Here is a 22,451-nt window from a genome sequence, read left to right as displayed (position 1 = left end):
GCTAAATCTAGTTAATCTACTGAGCTATATTGCCCTCAGTTCATGACTACTTCATCTTCCTTTTCTTTCTCCTTTAAATACATACTAAGCAAAACTTTGTAGAACTTAGAAACTTGAAATGTATGGGACAATTGTAGTTTTGATATTATCGCTGACCTTGTCTGTCTGAAATAATCTAAGAATTTAACATATTTTGTAGTTGTTTTTCATATTAGTGTTAAAATATTATTTATCACATTTTTAACACATAGCATTTGCGAACTGATCTCTGAATATAAAGAAAAAAGGCTAAAACTACTACCCAAAAAAGCAACCCAGGTACGTCATCTGCTAATAATGAATTACTCTTGGTGATTCTACCATAGATAAAGTAGGAGTGAGGAAGTTTCAATATGAAACAACTATGATAAAAGTAGTGTAAAATGCATGTGTATTTTATTTTAAATTAATTTCTTAATAGTCTAGTATTCAGAATTGTTACAGAAGTTAATTGTAGGTAATTTAACATCAGAGACAGTATTGTCCTGAAAAGAATTCCATGTATTTAATCACAGCCGCTAAAATCCTGTAGTAGATTTTTGTGTAAATTAGAAAAAATGTTTGTTAGTATGATATATATTTCATCTATAATCATATTATAACACATTGGACTTCTTATAAAAGTGGAACTTTAACTTTTACAAATAGTTTGCCTTTAGTGAATGAATAGTTATTAGTTACTGTGTAGTGATTAGGTCTCATTAAAAAGTTACCATCGTTTAAACTGGAAACCTCAACAATCCCTTCCTGGTAGGATAAGAAATGATAAACAGTAAGAACTGCAATGCTGAGCCAGTGTGCAGTGTACCAGGAAGAGATTACTTTCGAAAGATACTTGGAATAGTACAGATCAGAAAAGCAATGCCTAGTTGAGAACCACCGGTTATTTTGCCTATTGTACCAACAAGGTCTCTATTACCACCTTTATTCCTCACAGATCCAAAAGAGTGAGATAGGTTGGCTTCATAGAACCAGATGTTTCCTTCTGTGTGTTGGATGATTGTCACGATAGTATAGTTTTGTAAGGATAACATGTTCTGTTGCCATTCTTTAAAAGATTATCATAATAGATTTTCAAATAGATCAACTTGGGACTCTGCAGATTCTAATAAAAGACCCCAAACACTTCACATTAGCAAAAACACCACTATGCCCCCCTTGATGTGGCATCTAGCACATTGTACAAGCTGTCTGAGAACCCCTTTAAACTTAGTAGACCTCTATCTAATCGAAAGGGGCTTCCCAGGTGGCTCAGTAATAAAGAATCCACCTGACAATGCCTGAGATACTGGTTTGATCCCTGGATTGGGAAGATCCCTTGGAGAAGGAAATGGCAACCCACTCCAGTATTCTTGCCTGGGAAATCCCATGGACAGAAGAGCCTGGTGCGCTACAGTCCATTGGGTTGCAAAGAGTTGGACACAACTCAGTGACTGAACAACAACAACATCCATCAAAGAACTTCTGTAGGTTAGAGAAGATACAGAGATGACATAGAGTCTTGTTCTTCGATATGCTCAGAGCAGAATAGAGTTGTCCCTGGTTACTTTCTATAGTTTTCTAAACACACTTTTCAAGGAAATCATTCTTATTTATTTGTTCATTTGTTTACTGAAGAGATAACTATCAAGTGTCTTTTACGTACCAAGCATTGTTCTGATGTTACTGGGTGCAAACATTTAAAAATCACTGCCTCTGCCCTCCAGGCTTGAGCTTGGAGGACCCCTCTCCCTCCATGTGAGTCATCCCTCCAGCATCAGATCATGACGACACATGTGAAATGTTGTCCAACAGCACCAGAGTCTGTAGCTCCTTCCATCCTTCCCTTCCTCCCCTTATTCATCAGCTTAGGATCTGATGACAAATGCCTTCCAAGCTGAAAAAGCATGATTTCTATCAACATTTGCCATATAATCGGCAGGATTGATACAATGATATCCCTCAGTAGAACAGAGCACTGTTTAGACCATCCTGCTCTAGGTGGTCCAGATACCCTTGAACAATGGAAGGAAATAGTCTCAAGAGAGTGTACTTTTCACATGTATTAGTACGTATACACATATATTTAAAACAGTAAGAAGTTCAGCTTGTGTGTACCCTACTGCCTGCTCACCACAAGTCTAGTCCTCATCCCCACCACCCAGCTGACCCCCTTCACCCATTTGCCCTCCCCCACCTTCCTTTCAAGAGATCATCCTTTCTAAATCTGGAATCACTACATCTTTCATACTTCTCTTACATCTGGAAAGAGGGCCAGGAAGACTTTGTTTCCTATGTTTTCCCACGCTCTGAAGTTCAGTGCCTGTAGACCAAGCTTCCCTGTGAGAGGGCGTTTTCATCCTGAACTGAAGAGCCAGAGAAGTTGTGTTATGTCCAGCAAGACACCTGTTCCTCTGTTCACTGCTCCAGACAATGGAAGTCCAGGAACACTGTGCTGTTTCAGCGTGCTATTGACAGCATATCGCACTGATTCTATTAATGGTGCAGTATCATTTTCTGTCAGTCTCCTAGAGTTTGGTTAGGATTATGGTCATTGTAAATAGCAGTTCTCTCTTTTTTCCTTCTGTTCTACATTTGATGACTATAAGGAGACCAATGGTTCTTAGGTATTAGTGGCCCATGAATATAATACAATCACTGCTCCCTCTAGTGTGGGCTCCAGGTGTGGTCCCAAAGGAACACTTTTAAACAAAACATCAGTCTTGAGGTTTTAATCGTCTGTATTTTTCTTTTGTTGATTTAAAATGTGTCTTATTTTTTTCTTTAATAGCGGCTAAGAGTTCTGCAGAAGACTCTTTAAGCAGGTAGGATTTGAAGGATTTTTTAAAATTGTATGTGTTACTAAGAGAACACACAGAGAAGAGAAGCTAATGTTTGTTGAGTGTTCTGCTCTGGGTTAGAGACTGCATTATGTGCTTAACATTTGTGACCTCCTAGAGTCATCAGAACAGCTTCGTAAAGTAACTGTGTCCTACTTTTACTTAATTAGGCAACTGGTTTGGGGAGGTTGATGAATGGACCCATGATTCCATGGTTAAAATGAGTTGACCTGTGATTTGACAGCTGGCCTGCCTGGCTCCAACATCCACTCTCCTGTCCCTCAGCAGAGATTGAGAAGTACCCGTGTAGCATATAAGTGAAACATATAAATTATTTCTTTGACTTGTATCCATTTTAAGTTTTAGACATTGCAGGGAACTCCTGTATTCCCTTTACAGTGAAGGGGAGGAATGGGGCCTTCTCCATAAGTGATTTCCCTGCTGAAGGACCAAGACTGCCATTTTTGATGGACACAGTCTAGGCTCTGAACCAGGGACAGACAATGGAGAAGGAGCAGCATGTCCTTCTGCTTTAAGTCACCAGGTTTATTCCAGTTTGGGCAAACAAAAGTTACGTCAGTCCATCAGTTAGATTTTCAGTTCAGCTATTAGGACTTGGTGAAAACATATTATTTTCAGGCTCTGCCAATATATTGGCTGTCAGTCTTTGCTATGGAAACTAAGAATGAGTCTTACCTAGATATGTCCTAGGTTGGGAGAGATGGAAGCAGAAATAGGTAACTAAAATCTCTTTTGGAGACTTCTCTGGGGGTGCAGTGGTTAAGATGGTTAGTAAGACTTCTCCTTCCAATGCAGGTGGTGTGGGTTCAATCTCTGGTAGGAGGAGCTGAGATCCCACATGCCTTGGGGTCAAAAAGCCAAAACATAAAACAGAAGCAACATGGCAACAAATTCAATAAAGACTTTTAAAATGGTCCACATCAAAATATCTTTCAAAAAATGTTTTAAAACAGAGGCCAAATTTTAATTATGTCAAGAAACTTCGTTTACTACATAGATAGCCAAACTTTCACTTGCTGCTTCTTTTTTTTTTTTTTTCATTTAGAGAAATGAACTCATCATTTTCATTGTGTTTATGCTCTAAAGGTTTTCCAACAAACCTGGTGTGGATTCATGGCCTACATCAGATGATGACATCTTAGGTTCTGAAACCAAGGTAAAGTGGTCTCTTGTGAAGTTAGTTTTCATGCTCTGAATTCAGTTTCATGTAGTGTTTACTCTTAAATTCAGCAATGGTGTCCATCTCACTGTTATGTTTGTAATAGAAAGTTCTTCAGAGCAAACTATTTTATAAAAATATGAGTAGTTGATTTTTTTTTTTTTTTAACTTTGGTAAATACTGAAGGTGGAATGAAGAAAACAGTGGGCTGGAAAATATAGAGTGACAGAAAAATTGTATTGGGAAAAGCTTTCCCACAGTGAAGGAAATATGAATTTTGGTCAAGGATAGAGTCTTACTGTGAATTTTAAACCATAAGGACATGACTTTTGCAACACTCATAATGATGTCTTTAGTGGATATAATTACTTATTTTAATAATCATGGAATCTTCCTGGAGCCTTTCAGTTCCAAAACTATATAGTATATATCATCTAGTTGCCCCCCCACCACTACCCACCACCCCTGGACACTTTATTTTGGTTTCTTGCGTTGGCAACCCTCTCCAGTACTCTTGCCTGGAAAATTCCATGGACAGAGGAGCCTGGTAGGCTGCAGTCCATGGGGTCGCAAAGAGTCGGACACGACTGAGTGACTTCACTTTCACTTTTCACTTTCATGCATTGGAGAAGGAAATGGTGCCCCACTCCAGTGTTCTTGCCTGGAGAATCCTAGGGACGGGGGAGCCTGGTGGGCTGCCGTCTATGGGGTCGCACAGAGTCGGACATGACTGAAGTGACTTAGCAGCAGCAGCAACAGAGTTGTTAGGAGGGCCTTTTTTTTTTTTTAATTTCTCTGTTTCTGTCTTGGCTCTGCATTAAGACTAAAATAAAAGTTGAAGTTATAAAGATTTAGAAATTAAAATTCTGTGTCTCCAAAATCCATATTATAAAGGGATTCCACTGTGTTTTCTCAAGCATTCTATTAAGAGTATATTCACAACTCTTCATCTCATTGAAGAATGCACGTTTGCCTAAAATAATAACCAGCTATAGAAGCGGCTTCCCTTGTGGCTCAGACAGTAAAGAATCTGCCTACAATGCAGGAGATCTGGGTTCAATCCCTGGGTTGGGAAGATCCCCTGCAGAAGGAAACAGCTACCCACTCCAGTATTCTGGCCTGGAGAATTCCATGGACCATATAGTCCATGGGGTTGCAAAAAGTCAGACACGACTGAGCAACTTTCACTTCATAGAAGCAGAGACTTTTAATAACCGTAAGATAAAACTTACAACTTGAGATTTTTTTTTTCTATTGTAGTTTTAAAAAAACCTACTCCAAGTTCTTGTGACACATTCTAAAACTTCAGATTTCAGACATTTTGTATTACTGTGATTGAAGTATTCATCTTACAGCCCCGTATCACTGTAAGCTAGTGGAGTTCAGGAAACAATTGTGCATCTCCTGGAGCACGTAGCATAGGTCTCGAGTGTAAGAATCATGTTAATAGTTTTTGAATGTGAATAAATGAAGAGAGAAATGGTATCCTATATAATGTTACAGGTAATATAGTTCAGTTGAGTTATGTTGAGGAAGGAGGTCCTGCATAAAAAGGAAATAAATAAGAAACACATGAAAAGTAAAAGGTTATAGTATTTTTTCAGTGTCCACCAATTGTGAGATAAAATTTTAGCTTAAAATTTTTGACCTTTTTAGCCCCATCTTGTGTTCCATTAAATGTTTCTTTTCAAGCCATACATTCTCCTCGGAATTTTGATTACCAGTTCTTTTTCCCAGTAAATAGTTAGGAATATTTCTTAATCAATTTTCTCTCTCTCAAGTAATACTTTACAACATTCAGGTAGTGATAGATGACCATGTGTGGCTAATCAAATGACATTTTTTATAGTGGCAAAATTCAACTCTAATATGGTAGTATTTATAAACAAAAAGTTTTAGAGTAATACTGACCGTTATACTAGGGATATATTATGAACAAAAGCCTCTGTCTTAAATATATGTTTTGTATACAATGTATGTTGATATTTTCATAAAATTTGAAGAATATAGATGCATAATTTATATATTAATTAAAGCGTTGAAAACAGAGGCTTTGTTCATAGTATATCCTTAAGAATATTGATATATTACTGATCTATTGTATATGCATTTTAAATATATGTGTTTTTCCACAAACCTTATTATACTTATTTTTTTTCCTTAATTTTGTACTTGACTAGGAATGTCTCTCTCTTTGCTTTCTTTTCCTCCCCCACCTTTTTTTTTTTTACTGTTAACCTAATTTTTCCTTGCAGAATACTTTTCTTCAGTGTCTGTTCTTTCAGTCCATCTCTCTCTGCCTCTATTGTGAACATGTTTGATTATGGCTTTCTGTTTAGTGTGTTTGTGGCTTTCATTCATGATCATTTCCCTACAGGTTTACTCTTAGTTTTTTTTCCCTTTTCTTTGAAAGAGCCGAATTGAAACAATATTTGTCTTTAGCTGTTTAACAAACAGAATAGAAGTAGCTTATGCTGTTTGCACTTGTAACCTATCTAAATAAGGTTCTACTAAAATCTAAACTTTCATATTTCCCTTCCCAAGTGATAATTCATGCATATAGATATCATGCAAGCATATGTCAAAATATAGCAATTAATTTAAATGTCTTAGTTTTTCAATAGTACTCTAAACTGCCAGGGATAAATTTTTTTTCTAGAATATTTTGGTAGAGAGATAATCTAGTGGGTGTCATAGTACTTGTACAGCAGTCAATTAGGGGTAAGGAGAGGAACATCTGGGGTTTCTGATGTCATCTGTCATAATGCTTACCCTATGAGAAGGTTAGTCAGTGGCAGAACTGGGATTTGAATCCACATCTGAATGACTCCAGAGCCTGTGTTCTTTGTGTTAGATCATATAGTAATGGGGGAGGTTATAATTCTTTTATTCAACTTGATACTTGTTATTCATCAAGCTCTTATTTTCTTCTCCAGAAGGAACCAAAACCAAACTTAGCAAAGCTAATGAAGGCTTTTCAGCAATCCAAGAGAAACCGTAAGTTATTTGAAGACTGTCCTCCTGGTGTTATTCACTGATTTGAAATGACAGAGGTTCTCATGTACTCTCCCCTGTTTTCACTGTATTAGAAGCAGAATGTGGCATTGTGAGACGAGAGAGTACCACCCTCTCTGAGAACAATAATTCTGATAGTGAAATTGAAGATGTGGCTGAAACCCTTCCCAAACCATCACCTGGAGTCCAGGGCTTCTCTCATCCTGCCTTCCCAAGGCCTGATCCTCTTCCAAAACCACTCAAGACTCTAGCAGGCCTTGGTCTTGCAAAGGTAAGTTGTTTTGTTTTTAACACTTTTTTCCCCTGTACTTTTTTACACACCATCCCCTTGATCCTTATGATGACAAAAAGGATGCCACCGCAGAAATGGAAGACATCAAAGTCATGATACAAAATGATGTGATAATAAGAGGAATATATCTGCATGATTCAGATTTATAAATGTTGTCATACTAAGTATGCCATTATGAAAGAAAAAAACTACAAAGCAATTAGGAAAAACAGCTAGATGAATATGAAGACAGGGAGGGGGATGAAGGAGAAGAATTCATTTAAGAAGGATAAGATGAATACGAGAGGAGACAGAGGAGGCGGTCCTAAGATGGCAGAGGAATAGGACAGGGAGACCACTTTCTCCCCCACAAATTCATCAAAAGAACATTTGAACGCTGAGTAAATTCCACAAAACAACTCCTGAATGCCGGCAGAGGACATCAGGCACCCAGAAAAGCAGCCCATTGTCTTCAAAAGGAGGTAGGAAAAAATATAAAAGATAAAAAGAGAGACAAAAGAGGTAGGGATGGAGCTCCATCCCGGGAAGGGAGTCTTAAAAAAGCAAGAAGTTTCCAAACACGAGGAAGCACTCTCACTGCTGAGTCTGTGGCGAGCCTTGGCACCACAGAGGGCAACATAACCAGGAGGAAAATAAATTAATAATTAAAACCCACAGATTACATGCCCATCGGTAACTCCCCCAGCGGAGAAGCAGCGCAGACGCCTGCATCCTCCACTAGCAAGCGGGGGCTGGGCAGGGAGGCGTGGGCTGCATTGCTTAGAGTCAGGACCCGGCCTGAATGCCCTGAGGGCAATCTGAGGGAACTAACTTGGGCTAGCAAACCAGACTGTGGGAGAGCTACCACATGAAAAGCCCTAACCTAAGACACCACCAGGCTCACTCACAGAACAAAGGACTGAGCAGAGCTAGCCGGCTGCAGGCCAACCCATCCCCCACCTCCGGTGACAGGCAGGCAAAGGCAGCCAGAGCCGGAAGGGGGCAATCGCGGCCCCAGAGAGGCATTATCTACGAAACTGCAAGCAGGCTTCGTTGCTAACCAAGACTTCTTGGGATTCTGGATGGTCAACATCCACCTGAGAAGGTGCACCAGTTGTACACCGAGAAAACCGAAGGCAGGGACGGGGGAGGCGATAAGTCGCACCAACCGCGCTCACCAAACACCTCATCACCTGAGCTGCTCGGACCTGAGAAGTGCACCAAACGCAGGCCCAACGGAGTGCACCTCTGAGGAGTACCCCAGCGCCTGAACCTGAGTGTCTTAAACTTGGGAGGTGCAGGCAGCCAAGGGCTGGCCTGCGACGGTTCCTGGCGGAGCAACCTGGAGCCTGAGCAGTGTGGGCAGGGAGGGCACACGCGCCGTGAGCAGGGGCAGGCCCAGTGTGGCTGAGGCACTGCAAGCACACGCCAGTGTTATTTGTTTGCAGCGTCCCTCCCTCCCCACAGTGCGACTGAACAAGTGAGCCTAAAAAAAGCGTCCACCCCCAGCCCCCTTGTGTCAGGGCCGAAATCAGACACTGAAGAGACCAGCAAACAGAAGAAGCTAAAACAGAGGGAACCTCCTTGGAAGTGACAGGTGCAATAGATTAAAACCCTGTCGTTAGTACCGACTACATAGGGAGGGGCCTATAGGTCTTGAGAAATATAAGCCAGATCAAGGAACTATCTGAAAATGAACTGACCCCACACTGCCCACAACAACACCAGAGCAAGTCCTAGATATATTTTTACTATTTTTAATATCATTCTTTAATTTTTTTAAAAAATTTTTAATTTTTAAGTCTTCTATTATTCCTTTAATTTTCATTTTTATAACCTACTATTACTTTGCAAAAAAAAAGAGAGAGAGAAAGAGGCTCTATTTTTTAGAGCAAACTTCATATATATATATATTTTATACTTTTTGTGACTTTGTTTTTTTTCCCTTTAATATTGAATTTTTGAAAATCCATCCTCTACTCTAGATTTTTAATCTTTGCTTTTTGGTATTTGTTATCAATTTTGTACCTTTAAGAACCCAATTTTCAGTACTCAAGTTTACTCAGGAGCAAGATTACTGGCTTGACCGCTGTCTCCCACTTTGGACTCTCCTTTTTCTCCACCAAGTTGCCTCTATCTCCTCCATCCCCCTGCTCTTCTACCCAACTCTGTGGATCTCTTTGTGTGTGCTGGACGGTGGAGAACACTTAGGGAACTGATTACTGGCTGGATCTGTCTCTCTCCTTTTGATTCCCCCTTTTATCCTCCTGGCCACCTCTGTCTCCTTCCTCCCTCTTCTTCATGTAACTCTGTGAACCTGTCTGGGTGTCCCTCACTGTGGAGAAACTTTTCATCTTTAACCTAGATGTTTTATCAACGGTGCTGTATAGATGGAGAAGTCTTGAGGCTATTGTAAAAATAAGACTGAAAACCAGAAGCAGGAGGCTTAAGTCCAAATCCTGAGAACACCAGAGAACTCCTGACTCCAGGGAACATTAATTGACAGGAGCTCATCAAACGCCTCCATACCTACACTGTAACCAAGCACCACCCAAGGGCCAAAAAGTTCCAGAGAAAGACATACCACGCAAATTCTCCCGCGACACAGGAACATAGCCCTGAGCTTCAATGTACAGGCTGCCCAAAGTCACTCTAAACCCACTGACATCTCATAACTCATTACTGGACACTTCATTGCACTCCAGAGAGAAGAAATCAGCTCCACCCACCAGAACACCAACATAAGCTTCCCTAACCAGGAAACCTTGACAAGCCACCCGTACAACCCCACCGACAGCGAGGCAAACTCCACAATAAAGAGAACTCCACAAACTGCCAGAATAGAGAAAGGCTACCCAAACGCAGCAATATAAACAAGATGAAGAGACAGAGGAATACCAGCAGGTAAAGGAACAGGATAAATGCCCACCAAACCAAACAAAAGAGGAAGAGATAGGGAATCTACCTGATAAAGAATTCCAAATAATGATAGTGAAAATGATCCAAAATCTTGAAAACAAAATGGAATCACAGATAAATAGCCTGGAGACAAGGATTGAGAAGATGCAAGAAAGGTTTAACAAAGATCTATAAGAAATAAAAAAGAGTCAACATATAATGAATAATGCAATAAATGATATCAAAAACACTCTGGAGGGAACAAATAGTAGAATAATGGAGTCAGAAGATAGGTGAGATAGAAGATAGAATGGTAGAAATAAATGAATCCAAGAGGAAAAAAGAAAAACGAAGTAAAAGAAATGAGGACAATCTCAGAGACCTCTGGAACAATGTTAAATGCCCCAAAATTCGAATCATAGGAGTCCCAGAAGAAGAAGACAAAAAGAAAGGCCAGGAGAAAATACTTGAAGAGATAATAGTTGAAAACTCTCCTAAAATGGGGAAGGAAATAATCACCCAAGTCCAAGAAACCCAGAGAGTCCCAAACAAGATAAACCCAAGTTGAAACACCCCAAAACACATACTAATCAAATTAACAAAGATCAAACACAAAGAACAAATATTAAAAGCAGCAAGGGAAAAACAACAAATAACACGCAAGGGGATTCCCATAAGGATAACAGCTGATCTTTCAATAGAAACTCTTCAGGCCAGGAGGGAATGGCAGGATATACTTAAAGTGATGAAAGGCAATAACCTACAGCCCAGACTACTGTACCCAGCAAGGATCTCATTCACATATGAAGGAGAAACCAAAAGCGTTACAGACAAGCAAAAGCTGAGAGAATTCAGCACCACCAAACCAGCTCTCCAACAAATACTAAAGGATATTCTCTAGACAGGAAACAGAAAAAGGGAGTATAAACTCTAACCCAAAACAATAAAGTAAATGGCAACGGGATCATACTATCAATAGTTACCTTAAACGTAAATGGGTTGAATGCCCCAACCAAAAGACAAAGACTGGATGAATGGATACAAAAACAAGACCCCTATATATGTTGTCTACAAGAGACCCACCTCAAAACGAGGGACACATACAGACTGAAAGTGAAGGGCTGGAAAAAGTTATTCCACACAAATAGAGACCAAAAGAAAGCAGGAGTAGCAATACTCATATCAGATAAAATAGACTTTAAAATAAAGGCTGAGAAAAGAGACAAAGAAGGACATTACATAATGATCAAAGGATCACTCCAAGAAGAAGGTATAACAATTATAAATATATATGCACCCAACATAGGACCACTGCAATATGTAAGACAAATGCTAACAAGTATGAAAGGGGAAATTAACAATAACACAATAATAGTGGGAGACTTTAATACCCACTCACACCTATGGATAGATCAACTAAACAGAAAATTAACAAGGAAACACAAATTTTAAATGATACAATAGACCAGTTAGACCTAGTTGATATCTATAGGACATTTCACCCCAAAACAATGAATTTCACCTTTTTCTCAAGCACACACGGAACCTTCTCCAGGATAGATCACATCCTGGGCCATAAATCTAGCCTTGGTAAATTCAAAAAAATTGAAATCATTCCAAGCATCTTTTCTGACCACAATGCAGTAAGATTAGATGTCAATTACAGGAGAAAAACTATTAAAAATTCCAAAATATGAAGGCTGAACAACACGCTGCTGAATAACCAACAAATCACAGAAGAAATCAAAATATGCATAGAAACGAATGAAAATGAAAACACAACAACCCAAAACCTGTGGGACACTGTAAAAGCAGTGCTAAGGGGAAGGTTCATAGCAATACAGGCATACCTCAAGAAACAAGAAAAAAGTCAAGTAAATAACCTAACTCTACACCTCAAGCAACTAGAAAAGGAAGACATGCAGAACCCCAGGATTAGTAGAAGGAAAGAAATCTTAAAAATTAGGGCAGAAATAAATGTAAAAGAAGCAAAACAGATCATAGCAAAAATCAACAAAGCCAAAAGCTGGTTATTTGAGAGGATAAATAAATTGACACACCATTAGCCAGACTCATCAAGAAACAAAGGGAGAAAAATCAAATCAATAAAATTAGAAATGAAAATGGAGAGATCACAACAGACAACACAGAAATACAAAGGATCACAAGAGACTACTATCAGCAATTATATGCCAATAAAATGGACAACGTGGAAGAAATGGACAAATGCTTAGAAAAGTACAGCTTTCCAAAACTGAACCAGGAAGAAATAGAAAATCTTAACAGACCCATCACAAGCACAGAAATCGAAACTGTAATCAGAAATCTTCCAGCAAACAAAAGCCCAGGACCAGACGGCTTCAGAGCTGAATTCTACCAAATATTTAGAGACGAGCCAACACCTATCCTACTCAAACTCTTCCAGAAAATTGCAGAGGAAGGTAAACTTCCAAACTCATTCTGAGGCCACCATCACCCTAATACCAAAACCTGACAAAGATGCCACAAAGAAAGAAAACTACAGGCCAATATCACTGATGAACATAGATGCAAAAATCCCTAACAAAATTCTAGCAATCAGAATCCAACAGCACATTAAAAAGATCATACATCATGACCAAATGGGCTTTATTCCAGGGATGCAAGGATTCTTCAATAACTGCAAGTCAATCAATGTAATACACCACATTAACAAATTGAAAGTGGTCAACCACTTTTAAATGAGTGAAACTAGAACAGTTTCTAACACCATACACAAAAATAAACTCAAAATGGATTAAAGATCTCAATGTAAGACCAGAAACTATAAAACTCCTAGAGGAGAAGATAGGCAAAACACTCTCTGACATAAATCACAGCAGGATCCTCTATGATCCACCTCCCAGAATCTTGGAAATAAAAGTAAAAATAAACAAATGGGACCTAATTAAAATTAAAAGCTTCTGCACAACAAAGGAAACCATAAGCAAGGTGAAAAGACAGCCTTCAGAATGGGAGAAAATAATAGCAAATGAAGCAACTGACAAAGAATTAATCTCAAAAATGTACAAGCAACTCCTGCAGCTCAATTCCAGGAAAATAAATGACTCAGTCAAAAAATGGGCCAAAGATCTAAACAGACATTTCTCCAAAGAAGACATACAGATGGCTAACAAACATGAAAAGATGCTCAACATCACTCATTATCAGAGAAATGCAAATCAAAACCACAATGAGGTACCATTTCACGCCAGTCAGAATGGCTGCGGTCCAGAAGTCTACAAGCAATAAATGCTGGAAAGGGTGTGGAGAAAAGGGAGCCCTCTTACACTGTTGGTGGGAGTGCAAACCAGTACAGCCACTATGGAGAACAGTGTGGAGATTCCTTAAAAAATTGGAAATAGAACTGGGACCCAGCAATCCCACTACTGGGCATACACATCGAGAAAACCAGAATTGAAAGAGACACGTGTACCCCAATGTTCATCGCAGCACTGTTTATAATAGCCAGGACATGGAGCAACCTAGATGTCCATCAGCAGACGAATGGATAAGAAAGCTGTAGTACATATACACAATGGAGTATTACTCAGCCATTAAAAAGAATACATTTGAATCAGTTCTAATGAGGTGGATGAAATTGGAGCCTATTATAAAGAGTGAAGTAAGCCAGAAAGAAAAACACCAATACAGTATACTAATGCATATATATGGAATTTAGAAAGATGGTAACAATAACCCTGTATGTAAGACAGCAAAAGAGACAAAGATGTATAGAACAGTCTTTTGGACTCTGTGGGAGAGGGCGAGGGTGGGATGATTTGGGAGAATGGCATAGAAACATGTATAATATCATATGTGAAACAAATCACCAGTCCAGGTTCAATGCATGATACAGGATGCTCGGAGCTGGTGCACTGGGATGACCCAGAGGGATGGCATGGGGAGGGAGGTGGGAGGGGGTTCAGGATGGGAACACGTGTATACCCATGGTGGATTCATGTTGATGTATGGCAAAACCAATACAATATTGTAAAGTAATTAGCCTCCAATTAAAATAAATAAATTTTAAAAAGATGAATATGAGACAGAATGAAGGTCAAGATGAAACATTATTTAACAAACACAACAGAAATAGTGGGGGTAAGTCAGAGGAGGTGCTCTATATTATAAATATGAGATAATTATTTCAAATTCAACTTAGGAAAAAGTGAGGTTGTGAAAACTCAATACTTATATGCTTCTGAATGACATATAGCTGATTTTTATGAAGACCTGAAAGAAAATTTGATACCTAGCTTTTTTGGTGGTTGTTTTTGAGGTTGGTGGTTGTTTTTGTTTTTTTCTTTAAAGTGTAGTCATAAACTAACAATACTGTGTTAGTTTCAGGTGTATAGCAATGTGACCTGGTTACACTTGTATATGTATATATCTATACTGAATATAGTTCCCTCTGGAAGTTCATTTCAATTTGAAGTGATTTCTCTTTTTTAAAAAATTCTCACTTTGAAATTAATCAAGTGATGTCTTCTATTTAATCTAGCAAAACTTTCATTCATAGGCAATTCTAGATGAGCTGTATTTTAGGCCTTAGCAGATATATTGTGAATTAAGAATTTGTGGCCCTTCTGTTTCTTGCGGTTACTAACTTACTGTTTGATACGTACTGAATGTACTTAACTAATTTATCTTACTGTTTGGTATAATCTTGGTGGAGGTTTTGAATCTTTTTGAAAATAAAGAGGAAATAAGCATTTTATCTTGTCCTTTACTAAAATTATAATTTATAATTATGTAAATGAGATTCTTAAACTCTCTTTATGACATGAGAAAATTTTAAGCTGCAACAGTCTTAAAGAAAAAAATGTAGAACTCCACCCCGCCCCACCCCCAGAGAGATTCTGATTTATCTTTTCCTAATATCTGCAAGTCACACACATTGAATGAATGAAATCACAATTCATGATTTTTTTCTTATGTAGACTACTTGTTACAAAATTATAAGGAAAGAATTACCAACAGAGTTTATAAAATTATCTCAGAAAGATAATTTTTTACTTTAAAAATATCTCTAGTAATATGTATATTCCATTTTAAGAATTTTATTAAAGAATAAAATTTTAACAAGTTTATTTTTAAGAAGTATTTTTTTAAGTTAAGAAGTTATTTTTAAGTTTTATTTTTAAGAAACTTTATTAGCTTCAGTATTTATAGGTGTTAAATTAGCATGTCAGTTCTTTGTTATACATGTTAAACTAAAATGCAAATTCTTCCATATCTAAAACTCAGTCGTTGTGGTTACTTGATTTTTTCAGCTCATTTGTTCTTTCCTGATGTGAATATTGAATTCTGCTGGATAATCATAGATGTATTTGAAAACTTTTAAATCTCCAACTTGGATAATCATAGTTTTACTACTTTTTTTATATCTAGATTGTTCCTTCAACCTTTACCTGCCATTGAAGAGGGCATAGAAAGAAAATTATTAGAGCCGTTATGTGCTGTTTACAGGAAAAAAAGAAGAAAATGATGAAATTTTCAAATGAGGTTTTTAGAAAATGTATTTATTTTTTAATTGAAGGATAATCACTTTACAGAATTTTGTTGTTTTCTGTCAAACATCAACAAGAATCAGCCATAGGTACACCCATGTCCCCTCCCTCCCAAACCCTCCTCCCATCTCCCTCCCCATCCCACTTTTCTAGATTGTCACAGAGTCCCTTTCTGAGTTCCCTGAGTCATACAACAAATTCCCATTGGCTATCTATTTTACATAAGGAATTGTAAGTTTCCATGTTACTCTTTCCATCCATCTCACCCTCTCCCCACTTCCCCTCCCCCCATGTCCATAAGTCTGTTCTCTATATCTGTTTCTCCATTGCTGCCCTGCAAATAAATTCGTCAGTACCACTGTAGATTCAGAATCTTTGTAGATTCCATGTATATGCGAATAGTGTATGATATTTATATTTCTCTTTCTGACTTGCTTCACTCTGGAGAATAGGCTCTAGGTTTGTCAACCTCATTAGAACTGACTCAAAAGTGTTTCTCTTTATGGCTGAGTAATAGTCCATTGTATACATTGTTCTAGTTCTATGAAAAATGCCATTGGTAATTTGAAAGTGATCACACTGAATCTGTAGATTGCATTTGGTAATATAGTCATTTTCACACTATTAATTCTTCCTACCCAGGAATATGGAATATCTCTCCACCTGTTTATGTCGTCTTTCTTTTCTTTCCTCGGTGTCTTAGAATTTTCCATATACAGGTCTTTTGTCTCCTTAGGTAGGTTTATTACCAGATATGTTATTCTTTGTGTTGCAGTGGCGAATGGGATTGGCTCCTTAATTTCACTTTCTGATTTTTCATTGTTAGTATATAGGAATTCAAGTGATTTCTGTGTATTGACCTTGTATCATACAACTTTGTTAAATTCATTGTTTAGCTCTAGTAATTTTCTTTTACTAGAAAATAGATAGTTTCTTTTGGGTTTTCTATGTGTAGTATCATTTCATTTGCAAAAGAGAGAGTTTTACTTCTTCTTTTCAGATCTGGATTCTTTTTATTTCTTTTTCTTCACTGATTGCCATAGCTAGGACTTCCAAAACCATGCTGAATAACTGTGATGAGAATGGACAACTTTGTCTTGTTCCTGATCTTAGAGGGAATGCTTTTCATTTTTCCTCATTGAGAATAATGTTTGCTGTGGGTTTATTCTATACGGCCTTTACTATGTTGACGAAGGTTCCTCCTGTGTCTATTTTTTGAAGCGTTTTTGTCATAAGCAGGTGCTGAATTGTGTCAAAGGCTTTCTGCCTCTATTGAGATGATCATATGGTTCTTATTTTTCAATTTGTTAAGATGGTGCATCACATTGAAATTGGTTTGTGTATATTGAAGAATCCTTGCATCCCTGGCATAAACCCGAATTGATCATGGTATATGAGCTATTGAATATGTTGTTGAATTGTGTTTGCTAGAATTTTGTTGAGGATTTTTACATCTGTGTTTGTCAGTGATATTGGCCTGTAATTTTCTTTTTTGTGTTGTCTCTGCCTGGTTTTGGTATCAAGGTGATTGTGGCCTCATAGAATGAGTTTGGAAGTGTTCCTTCCTCTGCAATTTTTTGGAAGAGTTTCAGAAAAATAGGCATTAGCTCTTCTCTAAATGTTTGATAAAATTCCCCTGTGAAGCCATCTGGCCCTGGGCTTTTGTTTTGGGGAGATTTTGGATAACACTTTCTATTTCAGTGTTTGTAATTGGCTTGTTTGTAATTTTTATTTCTTCCTGATTCAGTTTTGGGAGGTTGAACTTTTCTAAGAATCTGTCCATCTCCTCTCGGTTGTCCCTTTTATTAGCATATTGTTGCTCATAACATTCTCTTATGATCCTTTTCATCTCTGTGTTGTCTGTTGTAACTTCTCCTTTTTCATTTCTAATCTTGTCAATTTGATTTTTCTCCCTTCTGTTCTTGATGAGTCTGGCTAGTGGTTTGTCCATTTTGCTTATCTTCTCAAAGAACCAGTGTTCAGTCTGATTAATCTTTGCTATTGTTTCCTTCATTTTCTTTTTGATTTATTTCTGCTCTGATCTGTATGATTTCTTTCCTTCTGCTGACTTTGGGGGGTTTTGGTTCTTTTTCTAGCTGCTTTAAATGTAGAGTGTTGCCTGTTCAAAGTTTTTCTTGTCCTGGAGGTAGGATTGTGCTGCTATCAACTTCTCTCTTAGAAGTGCTTTTATTGAATCCCATAGGTTTTGGGTGGTCGTGTTTTTGTTGTCATTTGTTTCTAGGAATCTTTTGATTTCCCTTCTTATTTCTTCAATAACCTTTTCGTTATTTAGTAATGAATTGTTTAATCTCCCTGAGTTTGTGTTTTTTTACATTTTTCTCCTGTAGTTGATATCTAGTCTCATAGTGTTGTGGTCAGAGAAGATACGTGATATATTTTCAATTTTTTAAATTTACTGAGGCTTGATTTGTGGCCCAAGATGTGGTCTATCCCAGAGAATGTTCCATGTGCAGTTGAGAACAAAGTGTATTCTTCTGCATTTGGATGGAAAGTCCTGAAGATATCAATTAGATCCATTGGGTCTAATGTTTCATTGAAGTTTTGTGTTTCCTTATTGATTCTCTGTTTTGATGATCTGTCCACTGGTGTAAGTGGGGTGTTAAAGTCCCCCACTATGGCTGTGTTGCTGTTGAATTCCCCTCTTATGCCTGTTAGTGTTTGCCTTGTGTATTGAGGTGCTTCTATGTTGGGGGCATAAATATTTCCAATTGTTATATCATCTTCTGGGATTGATCCTTTGATCATTATGTAGTGTCCTTTGTCTGTTATAATATTCTTTATTTTAAAGTCTATTTTGTGTGAAATAAGAGCTGCCACACTGGCTATCTTTTGGTTACCATTCAAATGGAATATCTTTTTCCATCCATTTCCTTTCAGTCTGTATGTGTCTCTAGGTCTGAAGCGGGTCTCTTGTGGCCAGTGTATATTTGGCTCTTGTTTTTGTATTCATTCAGTTATTCTGTATCTTTTGGTTGATGAGTTGAATCCATTTATATTAAAGTAATAATCAATATATATGTTCCTGTTGACATTTTCTTAATTGTTTTGGGTTTGTTTTTGTAGGTCTTTCCTTTCTCTTGTGTTTACTGGCTGCAAATCCCTTTAGTATTTGTTGTAAGACTGGTTTGGTGGTGCTAAATTCTGTTAACTTTTGCTTTGTCTGTAAAGCTTTTGATTTCGCCATCAATTTTGAAAAAGATCTTTTCAAATAGGGTTTTCTATTTCTTTCTTATGTCATAGTAGTACTTTAAAATGCCTCATAATTCCAGCCTCACATAAGCATTTCTCTTCTACAAATTAAAACTTGTCTTTTAAGATCAATTTTAAAACAGAGTCCTCTTGTAGCATCTTGAATTGGTGTTTAACAATTAAACCTTTTCATTAAGCAAAATGCTTATTATGGTAATATGACAGAAATGAGCATTTTCATATATTTAGATGCTGTGAAATTTTTCTTTCTTCAGTAGTAGGTTTTTAAACTTGCTTGCTCTTTTGTGTAAGACAAAAAAAGAAAAAAATGTAGCTATTCTCCTTTAAAGAAAAAGGAGAATGAACCCTACTCCAACTAATGAATTAAATTACTTTGCCAAAGTCACGCTTTTAACTTACCTGATTCATTTGAGGAATTCATTTGGTAATTTTATCAGATTCAAGAGTACAGAATTGTATCATCTCTTTTGGTGCCATAAAATGTTAGGGAATGCCACTTTAGGGGCTTTGAACAACTCATTTAACCTTTTTTTTTATTTTAAAGCTGTTATTGGTAAATAGTGGGGCAAAGGTAGATAGTTATTTCTATACCCTCTAGCTATAAAATTTGATGGTTACTGAATGTGGAATTGGGAAGCATTACTTATATTCCAGAATTCCACACTAACACCTCCTCAGTTTCATTCTGCTCCTTGTGTTTTGGTAAACTTTGGTTTATATATTTCAGTGAACACCATCAGGGTTTTGCTATCTCCTGGATCCAAATGAAAAAAGAATTAGAAAAGGCAGTGGGGAAAGAATAGCTTTAGTGCAGAAAGAAGAAAGTTTCCTTTCTGTCTCTGAGGCACTAAGGTGTCACATCCTCTACATCTGACTGTTTAATGGAAAATCCAGGTGGTAAAGACCGAAGAGGACAGATGTTGTGTGTTTTTATTTCTCTATCTCTGCCAGTCAGATGGGGAAGACTGGATGTGAATAATTGTATCTTATTAAAAAAGGCTTTCTTGAAATTTTGGGAATTTTGTTTCTTTCCCTCAGAAAGAAGCACATTTTACAAAAATTTCAGTGACTTGTAAGTGATAAAATTTATGTAAGCACAAATATATTTTTATCACTTAAAATCAGGGCCAATACTGAGTCAAATAATAAATTGAAAACAGAGTCTCTAGAATTAAGTAATAGCAATTATTCTTAGTGTCAAACTTTCATTAGAGGTTGAAGAAGAAAAGAAGCACAAAGATGCTGCTGATGAGAGTCGACTGATTGAGCAGAGAAAGAGTGGAGGAAATAACAAGCAGGCGTTTCCTGCTATGGAGAATAAAGGTTCTCATAGGTAAGCCTATATCAAAATTTAACAGTAGGTCATTTGTTACTTTCCTGTAAAATCATTTCTAACTTGAGCTAATGTTTGTGATTTATGAATTTTATATTTCACTAGGGATATAGTTATTTTGAATACTCTTGTCCTTTAGCCTCAATACTAGAGTTCCTTTGTTAACATACCACCGTGTTACAGTATTAGAGTATTCTGGAGTTGACTGCATACTTGCCTTAACCAGTGTGTTGTAAAGTTAAATTTATGTCACTAATGAGCATCCTTTCATTTCAGTCTGAGGGCTTCTCTCAGCGTTTCTCATGAGGCGGGACTAGTGGTGATGAACTCCCTCAGGTTTGCTTTGTCTGGGAAAGTTTTTATTTCTCCTTCATTTCTGAAAGACACCTTTTCTGGATAGAGTACTCTTGGTTGGCAGTTTTATTCTCCTAGCACTTTGAGTATGTCCATGGATGGAGCCAGATTGCTGTTGGTGGCGGGAGAGCCGATGAGGCACCTGCCTTTCATCCATGATGCTGATGTCACCCATGTGGGTGGTTTACAAGTAAACCGACCCCGCCCCGCCTAAATTTGATTTCTTCTTTCATGGTGAATGTGCCACATGTCATTTTAAAAATCATCTAAATAAGTGTTACCTTTTTCTTTGAGCGTGGGCTCCAGGGTGCTGGCTTCAGTGGTTGTGGAGCACAGGATTCATTGCTCTGTGGCATGTGCTATCTTCCCTGACCAGGGATCGGACCTGTGCCCCCTGCATCAGCAGGCAGATTCCTAAGCACTGGAGTACCAGGGAAATTCCTAAATTAAACATTACTGTATTTAAAAGCAAAACAAAAAAATATAGTGTAAATCTAATTATGACTCCCATGTCTAAGAGTCGTGGTGTTTAGGCAGTGGACTCCAGGTTTTCAGTGTAACCCTTGAGGTTCTTCCCAGTGTCTTTCCAGAGCATCTCTCTACTTTCTTCCATGTATTTTGTACTTTTCCTTCCAGGTTCCTAGGAAACAACCTAGATGCCGTGTGCCTGATCTGTGTACTCACATTCTAATCTCCCAGTAGAATGATTTCTCGCTTTTCTCTTCCTTTTGACCTTCTGTCTTCACTTCTTCTGCAAATCCTTCCTTATTTCACTTATCACTTTCATATGCCAACTCTTACATATCATATTGTACCATAATTATATATCTCTGTTTGAAGGAAGAATTTGTTTTCTTGCATATGGTTGGTACTTCATATGACTTAATATGGGTAAGAGTTGGAATTTTACAAGAATTGGTTTTTTATTCTTTATTAGTCGAATTATTTGAAAACATTGGCTTTTTTTGGACTTTTTAAAGTAGCGATCCTGGTGTGCACAGAAAGGGAGTAAAGAAAAAGAATGATGACAAATGGACACCGGAAGAACGTGTGATTGCACCAATATTTGAAAAGACCGATTCACTGACTGGTGGCCTGCTGCATGTGAATGATGACAGCATTTTAAGGGAAGTGGATCAAGATGATGGCAGGTAACATGGACAAATTCTTTATTTCTAGGGGAAGAAATATTAGCACTGAATACTTCTTCTGGAAATAGAGCAGCATAATATAGTATACAGGCCAAGAGAAGAGAATCCTCAACTCTACTGGATGAACACTGCAGAAAGGTTAAGGAGAGGATTCGTGGCTTTGGCCAGAAGTCATTTCAGTAAATAGTCCACTTGGAAGCTGGACTGTAGTGAATACACATAAACAGCTCCGTAGGGAATACTTACTGGGACAGGCAATGGAGACCTGGATGGTAACTGAAGAGGAATGTGGAGTTCAAAAGAGTTTCTTGTTTTATGTTAAGAGGGGAGCTTGTAGAGTGTGTATGCTCTTGGAAATGAGCCAGAGGAGGAAGTGTTTCCTGAGTTTAATCTTATTTGCATTTCCAAATTAGAAAGCTTATTGATTGTATGACATTATCTTTAAACTATTACAATGAGTTAATTGTACATTATTATTATTATACATTATTATTATGTACATATGTACTTCTGTTCATATGTAGATTTTGGTAAGGCCTTGTTCATTGGCTCTGAAGCATAATTTTCTTATGTAAATGAATACGTAGATGATTACTTAATTCTATAATACATAGATTTTTAAAAAATTA

At 37.6% G+C, this 22,451-nt stretch overlaps 1 protein-coding gene across 1 annotated transcript in view; it reads left to right on the top strand.

Moving 5' to 3' along the window:
* The first annotated feature begins 294 nt into the window (after window positions 1–294).
* The window catches only part of LOC113889342 (ankyrin repeat domain-containing protein 26-like), a 43,212-nt gene continuing 21,055 nt past the window's right edge, over window positions 295–22,451 (top strand). The window contains exons 1-7 of the mRNA XM_027536028.1: window positions 295–318; window positions 2,810–2,843; window positions 3,966–4,035; window positions 6,975–7,035; window positions 7,128–7,324; window positions 20,199–20,317; window positions 21,652–21,822. Coding sequence (XP_027391829.1) covers window positions 7,005–7,035; window positions 7,128–7,324; window positions 20,199–20,317; window positions 21,652–21,822 — 518 coding nt within the window. The 5' untranslated portion in view covers window positions 295–318; window positions 2,810–2,843; window positions 3,966–4,035; window positions 6,975–7,004. The remainder of the gene's footprint in view (window positions 319–2,809; window positions 2,844–3,965; window positions 4,036–6,974; window positions 7,036–7,127; window positions 7,325–20,198; window positions 20,318–21,651; window positions 21,823–22,451) is intronic.

This window comes from Bos indicus x Bos taurus, unplaced genomic scaffold (assembly GCF_003369695.1).
Source record: "Bos indicus x Bos taurus breed Angus x Brahman F1 hybrid unplaced genomic scaffold, Bos_hybrid_MaternalHap_v2.0 tig00011798_arrow_arrow_obj, whole genome shotgun sequence".
Lineage (NCBI taxonomy): Eukaryota > Metazoa > Chordata > Mammalia > Artiodactyla > Bovidae > Bos > Bos indicus x Bos taurus.
The sequence above is the reverse complement of the archived record's forward strand: the minus strand, read 5'-3'. Positions and strand labels throughout refer to the sequence as shown.